This window comes from Athene cunicularia (assembly GCF_003259725.1).
Source record: "Athene cunicularia isolate RWA chromosome 5 unlocalized genomic scaffold, athCun1 chr5_part1, whole genome shotgun sequence".
Lineage (NCBI taxonomy): Eukaryota > Metazoa > Chordata > Aves > Strigiformes > Strigidae > Athene > Athene cunicularia.
The window spans coordinates 34,166,484-34,176,511 of NW_020799101.1; the positions used below are offsets into that span (position 1 = coordinate 34,166,484).

The 10,028-nt window shown below is 36.2% G+C and overlaps 1 protein-coding gene across 2 annotated transcripts in view; it reads right to left on the reverse strand.

Moving 5' to 3' along the window:
* The window catches only part of RASGRP1 (RAS guanyl releasing protein 1), a 39,509-nt gene extending 31,392 nt beyond the window's left edge, over positions 1 to 8,117 (reverse strand). For both annotated transcript variants that reach the window (XM_026849482.1, XM_026849481.1), the window contains exon 1: positions 7,954 to 8,117. In XM_026849482.1, coding sequence (XP_026705283.1) covers positions 7,954 to 8,026 — 73 coding nt within the window. In that variant the 5' untranslated portion in view covers positions 8,027 to 8,117. The remainder of the gene's footprint in view (positions 1 to 7,953) is intronic.
* Positions 8,118 to 10,028: the final 1,911 nt, after the last annotated feature.

Here is a 10,028-nt window from a genome sequence, read left to right on the forward strand (position 1 = left end):
ACTCCGAACTTAAAACATGCTTAATCACAAGGTAGCACTATCAAATACCTGCATACAGAAGCTCCCCAATTGCAGATTCAAGCTAGCTGCAGTATGCCAAACTCTCGTCAGAGAAACATCCCCACGTGTCCAAGCATGTAAGCTTTATTGGCCCCACTGTATTAGTTGGTCTAGCATGGAGCAAGACTTTTACGCTTCATCAGTACTGTTGCAGGGCATTTCTTATTATTTCTAATAAAGGTATCTGATTATTTTCTGTTATTCAACCTAAACAAGTACTTTTTTTTTTTTTCCATGTATACTTTTTAAAAGAATAACACTACATACTGGAGACAGACATTAAACATAACCAGTTCTCCTGGAAGAAGGGAGAAAACAACTCACCCATACCCAAAGTGAGTATTCTGAAGGTGAATCTTCTTCCAAAAATAATGTAAAGGTTAAAATAGAAAAGAAGCTCTTGACATCTTATCCTATTGTTCTCTGCCAGAGGAGTTCTGTATTTCAAAAGGATATTATGGCATATCTCTAAATGATTTTCCATCACAATACAGGTGGCATGAGGCACTGATTTTTTTTTATATGGCCTCTATATACATTTCAGTATTAAAACTGCAGTGTTGAGGGATTCCTAAAGTAATCTCCAACACAAGTGTAATCTTAATAGATCCCAGCAGATACTCTAGATACTCTCTTATTTTTACCTTTTGCAAGCTGTTGCACTTGCATCTTCTTACCTCAGTAATGGCGGAAAAAAGCGGTATCATGTTTAGAAAGTTATCTTAGCTTTTGATCTCTAGCCTGTCCTGCATAACAGAAAGATCTACTGAACTATGTAACAGTCTAAGGGAAGCCTCTTCTTTTTCAGACTTTAAAAAAACCAATGCAAAAATATGTCTTCACACTTGGCAATACACAGCAAAACACTGAAAGGCTTCAGACTTAAAGCACACACAAACCAAACTGAGTAACATAAAAAGTAAGATGCACAGGGAAGCCTAAAGAACAAGTGATTTTCTTGCTTCAACTTCATACATAGATGAAGAAAAAATTAAATTTATACAACATTCTCAGGAGAATGAATTTTTTTCTAGTGCTATCTAAGCTTTTATGCATTGCTAAATACAATATAAGGTTTTATCTGAAGTTATATTTATATATCCCTGTGGTAAATATAAGTAAATGGGAAACTGCTTTATAAAGCAAGAAGTCTAAGTTTTCTTAATTGTCTTTTATTACTTATTTCTTGACTTTGGAAAATTATATTGAAAAGACTGAAGTTAAATTAGCTAAATAGAACTTTAAAATAAAGATATCTGAAGTTTCTTTTCTTTGGGAAATTTTTTACTAGAGACATAAGGTTAAAAAAGAAATCTATTTTCGTTTGGTACAATCACAATTAACTTTAATAGTTAGCTAAACAGCACTTTGTATTCTCCAGAGCAGTAACTACTCTTCTGTTCCCACAATGTCATGCATTCTACAGAGCAGTAATGACTCTTCTGTTCCCACAGTGTCATTAATTGATCATTAACACAGTTTCTGTTGCCAAGCAATACTAAAGTTTCTGCACAGTATCTGACCAAATCATACCCAGATTACTTAACACACAATGATCAACAACACTTTAATACAGAACAATACCACGAATAAGCTTTAACTACTTTTGGGGGGACTGGAGTCCTCAGCATTCAGTCTAAGCTTCAGGGGTGAGGGGTGGAACCCTGCAAGTTTGTGGAGCATGAGATAAAAACGAATGACTGTTCAGGCAAACCTAATAGAAAAAAGTAAATGACTAAAGTTGCCTTCTGTGGGTGTGCTTATGCTTTGAAATACGTAACTGCTTTTGAGTCAGGATTCTATGTTAGAATTCAGTATATGGTAAATCTGGTAAAAAGATAAACTTGGTACTTGAACTGTGATTGTTTCACTAGTTATTGTACATTTTAACTAGACTGCAATAATGTACTTCTGTTAAGAGTGGGTTTTTCTAGATAACTGGAAGGGGAAAAACAGGATAAGACTTTCAGATTTTCTGTATTTTAGAGGAGAAGATGGCTATGGTTCTCCTGATGATAAACTTATCTAACTTGCCTGTTTCATTGTTTGTAAAATGGATGCAATAGTTACCTGACTCCCAAAGAATTCCTAAGACTAATATATTTTTGCATGATATTGATACAAACGTGAGCTGTAAAAATCTTACACTAATGTAGTTATTTTTTATTCTAGAAAATGTTGTGTGATTAACTTGTACAGTTTGAGGCAGCTAGCACCTAAGAGGCAACCAGCACCTTTGCCAGACTTCTGATTTCTAACAAAATTCTGTCACATATTTCATCCAGATCAGTCTGGAAGTGGTTTCCAGAATTTCTAAGGTTTGTTTACAGACATCTCACTTTACCACATATTGAGGCAACAAGCTAGTTTAACACTGATCAGACACTGCAGAACAATTTATACCACAACCTACTCCTAGACCTAGATGTCTAAGAGTATTATGACCACTAGAAGTTGCAAATTGCCCTAGGTTCACACAAATTCTATTCAGAACACTGCTAATCTTTGAGGTTATGATTTTGAACTTCTTTGAAAAGTAGTAGCCATGGGTTTGAATCTTTTTTTTTTTTTTTTCATATTGAAGATTGACATAGCATTATGATTGACATAGCAATATAAAGAACTGATTCCACTGCAAACAGTGGCTGATCTTCCACACAGAATTATGCTACATGCCGTGGGAAACATTTTGGTTGCTTTCCTAAAGCCCTTTTAATTACATCTCTTAAGAAACCAGACACAGGAACACTGCATGGTGACATGCATTTAGAGATGATGTTTCATGATTTCTTTTTTCCATTGAGCACACTCATTTTGTCCAGCAGTAACTGAAGTGTCTGAATTGTAGGATAAGCATAGGTCTTCTGTGTGCTACAGTGAACATGCTTCCAGTACTCAAAGGTAAGAGGCAAATGAGTAAGATATCACACTGAAAGATTAAGGATAGAAATACCTTCATAATATAAAAATTTTCACATCTTAGGGATTTCTCAGCTCATAAGTGACCCTCAGATGCTTTTAGGAAGACACAAGCGTTTGTATAAATTATGACTTTCAAGTGCACTCTTGGAATTGTCTGTTATGCTGAACATACATTTTGTTCCAATCGTAACAGAGTTTTTAACCACTTGTAAAACAATTTAGACATATTTTGTGGGGGCATATGGTCTATAAGCTTGAATGTATGTTAAAATAGTTCATCAAATCTTTGGAAGGTGCATTTGTTTAAAAAGAATAAGTACATTTAAACTTTCCTCAAGATTTTTAAAAAAGGTACATTTATAATATAAATGTAGAGTCAAGGGAAAGAAATATGGACCTCTTGCCATGCACAAACATGTAGTGAAAATACAAATAGAAGAACATTATCTGCTAGAATAGAAACTGACTTGCTAACACATAGTCAGAACATCAAGCTCACAATAGCAGGAGGATAGTCTAGGGTGAGAAGTGTTATGAACAGTTATTATTTCATTTCTAGTTAGCAGATATACAATTAACAAATTAAAATATATACCCAGTGAAGTGAACACTGCTGGTATATTCTTTCTCCCTCATCTGTACCACTTTCTGGACTAAATATATGTTAACATGAACTTACGCAGTCTCACAGAGATTAGTGTAAGAACAACTAGCAAAAATTAGGGCTGTGCCTAAGCACAAGTTTTCTGTGTTCTATTGAACTGTCAGCATTAAATACTCAATATGTCAGTGGACCAGCAGACTAGACCCTACTCTGGCAGTTTCAACAACATACCTGACAGAGTGTGTGTCTTTACAACTAGCAACAAAGTAGGAGACAGAGCCACAGTGACTTTTGGAGAACTGTCTGCCAGTCAAAAGTACATTCTTTTCCAAGCACTTTATATACTATGTAATGGAAAAACATGGATGCAGGGGGTTAAAGTCACTGCCCTACTTACAGTTCCACTCCAGAATCACAGTTACTTCCCCAGAATAAATTATCTCCCTCCTGAAGCTGCCATATTCCAAGCCAAGATCTATCAATTACTTCTTTGCTTCTCTGAACTCACAACTTCAGCCATCTTGTTGCCAATTGAACACCTACCTTTATTTGCTCTTTATGAGCTTTCTGTTCAGAATTAACCTCTCTGATAGGTTTCACTGAACCTAGCCTTTCTAGAGCCTCTGTATTTTCTAGTCTTTCCAATCATTTTACCCTACCTCCTGCTTTTCACCTCTATGCACTCTCCTTCCTTATTTCTCTTTTCCTCTACTTCTCTGTTACGACTTCTCTTTCTTTCCACACCATCACTTTTTCATCTTATTATTGCTAGCTCTGCTTATAAGCTACACTTCCCCTTCTTTTCTAAGGCAATCACACATGATGCATTTACTTGCGTTCTACAGCTCTTCTTGTCAATCCAGATCATAGCAGTAACAGCATCCTGTAACTACTTAGAATGCTGAGAGATCATCCAAGCCATGTAGAACATTTTTTAAATCATTGTCCTGTATAACCAAATCTCTTCTCTTCAAACTGATGAGAGCAGTTTCAAGTCTCTACAAATCTAATCTCAGGACCAATCTTCCTTTCTAACACACTTTCTGCCTTCAGTCTCTCATCATGCTATTTTTCCTGAACTCTTGCCCTAGCTTACACTGTGACTTTTCTGTTGCCTTTACTCTTGGCAGTTCATTTGCAGGATGATTCATCTTACTCATCCTGATGCAACCTTTCATGGGACTTGAAGAAACCTCTACTTTTAGCATATCCTTGTCATCATGCTATTGCATAAACTCTGGTGTAATACTGATCTCTCAGATGTAGTGATCATCTACGTGACTTAACACTACTTCATATGACCATCACTGTTTCTGTCTCTAAAGTACATGCCTATCATTCACCAGTTCAAGCTACAGAAGACCAAGTTTGAGAGGTGAAAGCACACACGCTAATCATCCCAAAGTAGATGTTTAAGTTAATTACACTGAATACACTTTTGGTCTTTTCTAAAAAAAGTAAATGAAAGGCCTCCTAACTGTTTTGCAATTAGCAGATACACCACCACCACTGTAATTCACACTACTCTGTCCACATTCTACCATCATCTTCTACCCAGTACTGTTGTAGACTCACAGACAACATCACTAACTCCAAGATCCAGATCTTTCCACCTTGCCTCCTTAAAATAGGTTTTGGATTAACTCTGGACAAAACTTGTCTTTCCACAAAACATCCTGGAATCCATTTACAACAGTGACAAATCTCAGTCTTCTCACTCTTCAGCTTAGCATATCCCACTTTCTCATTTTTTCCCCCTTATCTATACTGTAAGTTAAATAACTTATATTGGTGCTCTTCACAGATGTGTGTATTAATTCTTAATACCTTCTTGGTTAGACCTTCTTGTGATAATTCTCTGCATATAAGGCAAAAGGCTGCCAACCTTCCCTTACAACCATTGTTGACAGCAGCTTCTCTTACAAATGATTTGCTTTTTCTGAACTTGTATAATTGAGTCCAGGAACATACTTTATATAGGAATTGTATTTGTAATTGCACACATGGTATTAGTAAGTGCAGTGTAGGATTAACATGATGCAATAGATATTCTGAAATGTGACGCATCATCATCTCTATCTACTGCCTATTGTTCTCCTTAACCCCAGACAGCAAATGAATCAAAGGCTTTCTCCAGAAAGTAAATTTAAAATAGACAAAGGAAAACTGTGCTTATGCCTTGGGGTTTTCTGTATTTTTAATATCGAAATAAAACTTTCTCAGATCACAATAATGAATTTCTAGAATTATATACAAAATATTATAAATCAGCATCTTAGACTGAAGGTATAACCTCAGTCTAAATAGAACTATTAGAGTACAGGGTAACAGCTTTACTTTATTACTACGCATGGGAAGAAACTTGCTGAATCATTCAGTTTACTTGTAATCATTCAGCAACTATGCTTTTTTTCAACCATTTTTCTCCCTATCCCTAACCCTTCTCAGACTCCCAAATTAAGTTTTTTCCATCTCTTCCTTTATTGGGACAATGATGTGAATGAATTTTGCACAGTGTTTTTGTTGATAGCTACAAGAAACTTCTTTAAGGAAATTTGTTATGTAGGTTATCTATAATTGTAACAGTTGCACTTCAGAATTTATGTAAATATCCTCCTGGGAAATTCCAGTATAGCTTAAGAACATGCATAATGTCATAGAAGATGTACAAATACACTACTATGAATTGTCCAATGAAGAGTCTGAACTTCTGCAGCACACGTCATAATTCTAGCAGTCCTTAGTGAGTTTAAGATTATGTTTGCAGATGCTCTACTATTCACTTTGCTAGACCTACGCACCACTTGTCAAGGTTCAGAAAACCCTATTTAGTGGACTGTGGTAACTTTGTAACTGAAGTATGAAACCCTTTAGAAAGATTCACATGCATATATAGCTGAACTGGACAGGTACACCTGCTTTTCTTTGTCAGCTTAGTCCTTATAATATATGGATGCCCAGGAATCCAAGAACACATAAGCATGTGTATGCTGATATACACAGAGTATTAAAAAAGTATTAAAATAATTAAACTTCTAATAACTTCCCGTTCAGGGTTTCAACAACATTACTTGAAATCAATCACCATAATCATTCTACTGGATTTTTATAATGTTACATTTCTAATACTTTTTTTTTTGCATAAAAATGTGGACACATTAATATTGGTCAAGTAGTCACAAAATTAAAACTGTATGAAGGTCTTAGATGTCCTTTTACATGTTTTATCTCACTCCTAGTGAACCAAAAGTTATAAAAATGTTGGTTGACATTTCTTTAGGAATTATAGCAGTTCAGTGGACATGTTCTTTACAACAATTAAATGAAGGAGAAAAGAAGCCAAAAAAAACCCCTAACAATTTATTACTGACAATTACACGTTTCATCAACTTTTCTCAGATGTTCATTAAAGTTTAAAAAAAAAGCATTTCCAATGAACGTGAAAGATTAGTCATTGTTTATACAGTATTTATGTGCTGTATCACTAGATCAGCACTATGTATTACTATTTAACTATATAGATTAATTATTTTAGAGCTTAGTGGCTGTTCAAGTACATTTATTTTTCTAAGGACTACTCTGCAACTAAGACTTTGCCATATATGCTTTGGGAATAGGTCACAGCACTAAGACACAGCATTAGTGAACAGATGCACTACTTGCAAGAAAATTATTCAGAATCATTTTGAGTGCTTTCAGTACTAACATATTTTAATAATATAAAAAATAAACACATTTACTAATGATAGAGTTGGAAAAGGAAACTAGGGATATAGTGCTCAGGCAACAGTCATACTTGTCCATATATCACAATTCTTATTGTAAAAAAGACAAATGGATAACTGATAGGCTCAAAAAGATATACAGTCATGATTTCTGTTTGGATTCTTTCCCTTCTGTAGAGAAGCAACTTAAAATCTATACTGATAATGCAAGAAGTAATCCAGTGTTATTTCACCTAGCTTAAAAATAGCCCTGCTCATTTCAAAACATTTAATATAAACATGTTGTTTACATACATTATGAGAATATTACAGCAATACGCAAAATACAATGATTACTTGCTAAAGTTTACCAAATTGATTCTTGAAGGAACAACAGAAATCACACATAAAAGTACAGATGACTGGCATTTGTCTTGCTCACTCACAAAAGTGGTCACACTAATCTCTTAGCATATATTACATGCATATGCATAAACAGACCACAAACCTATAAAAATATGTGTTCACCTACAGGTAGAAAATTCTCAGTTATGCCTTTCTAGTCAGCATGCTAACAAATCAATGTAACTCACTTGTAAGTGACCTAAACATAGCCAGGACAGAAACAAATTAATATGATTCTAAAAACCTCCAGACACTCACCAAAAGACTGAATGCAGGTTTCAAGAAGATCTTCCAAAGTGGCCCCTTTGGCTAAGTGCCCCAATGGCACCATGGTGACCTGGGTAAGATTTGAAAGGCTGGGACAGTGACTGATCTGCTTCAGCTCAAGTGCTGATTCAGGGGCAGTGCTGCATGCTTGGGCAGGTTGCCTAAAAGAAAGCACAATAGTGAAGTAAACACGAGACCGAGTGGTAAATCTTACACTGCATGGGAAAGGAGGAGAAATTTAAAGGACAATTAACTCCCTGTAGCTAGGGTGCTGAAAGCCATAACCCTCCCACTTAACACGTACACCGAAGAGACTGCTCAGTAAGTGACTTTTTTTTTTGCTGCTAAATGTGGACTGTAGAGCACGCAGCTATGGAGCTCCTTGAATGATCTGTCAAGATTACCAGATGTCTTGTTGCTTTGCTGAGGAGTTAGGTTTACATTACGATTTCAGCACAAGTATAAAACCCCTTCAAACCCCTATGTAACAGGAATATTGTTATGCAGTAATCTACCACCACATATTTTTGTGCCCACCAAAAGTAAAGGAGAAAAAAATTATAACTATAATCCAATATTACACACATTGGAAATTGCCAGATTAGCTTTATTGATTTAATTTAGAAAATCACTATGAAGTAAACAAAATATCAGTGCAACTTTTCAGTGGAGTATTTCACAATTAGAAAAAAAAAAAAAGAAAAAAAAGAGATTAATCTGCAACCATTCTATACTATTATTTCCCACTAAACTGTTTTAAAATTGCGTGCATGACTAAGTTAATGTCTTTAATAATAAAGGTAAAAAAGACCAAAATAAAGCACGTATCTAGTTTTAGGCTTGTATTTTGATCATATAGTATCTTAGATTTCAAGAATAGGTATGTTTACAGGTAATATTAAAGGCTGTTCATCATTCATAATTCTGTATGAAATAGAAATCGGCACATTTTTATATTGATGAAAAGTTCCGTAAAATTTTTGCCTGCAAGTTACTGGAACCACTTCAAAATCTGACTTGAAAGTATAACCATACAGTTCACAAAAGGGCAACAATCGCTGTTGTTTCAATAAAACTTGGGTTTATTTCAGGGGCAATTTACACTCTAGAGTCTTCCTAAACAAGTGACTCCAGCACCTTTAAGATGCTATCTTAAGCTTTCGTACAAATTTTCTTGAAACACTATGCAAGACTTTATTAATAAACTGACAGTCCTGGGAAGAAAAGGCATAGAAATGTATCCAGGTTGCATATCCATACAGATAGGAAAGGCAGATACAAGCATCCCTGTATATGGGCACTCCTGGATGAAGGTGAAATATGGATGCCTTATGAAGACAGACTGGACCCTACCTCATCCCAGTGAAGCCTCACTGTAAATTTCTGTCTTGTCTGAATGCTGGGAAAGCCATGGAACTGCATTTGATGTCACTGACAACCCGACGCTGACCCCAGGCCCCCACAGTTTCAAAATCAGAAAATACTGGCCTGACCTTGCAGGGGCACTGACCATCACTCAGGGCCTCCGCAGTTAAACTGACAGTGGCTACGCAAAGAATGTTTTCTTCCCTTCCCCCTTTCTCTAAATTTCCCTCTTAGCTTTGTGATCTGACTTCCTGTTCTCATATAAAAAGAGCCAGGGCCCGAGCAGCTTTCAGGGTTTTCTTTTTACAAGCTTAAACCCCTCTCCTAATTTTTTTTCCAGTGGTCTTCAAGACAGGGCCGAGGATCCTAGCAATGCGGTAGTAATAAAGTAGGAGTTAGTGCAGAAGATACTTTAGGTCTTGGCAACAGAGCATAGAAGAACTAAAGTGTCCACACCCCCCAAAAAAGTTTACAATAGCACGACGGCCGACTTGGCAACGCCGAACAGGCAAAACTCCGGCGGTGACACTTCTGAAATGAATCATTCATTAGAACCGATCCCCTTGCAGCAGTTACTTGACATGAAAAAGAGATTAAAGCTGTGCTGGGGGGGAGCATAGGAGCCCCCCGCGTTTCCACCGCACGCTATTCGGCGGCGGGGAAGAGACCACATGCAAACGAGCGCAGCCTGTCTCTTATAC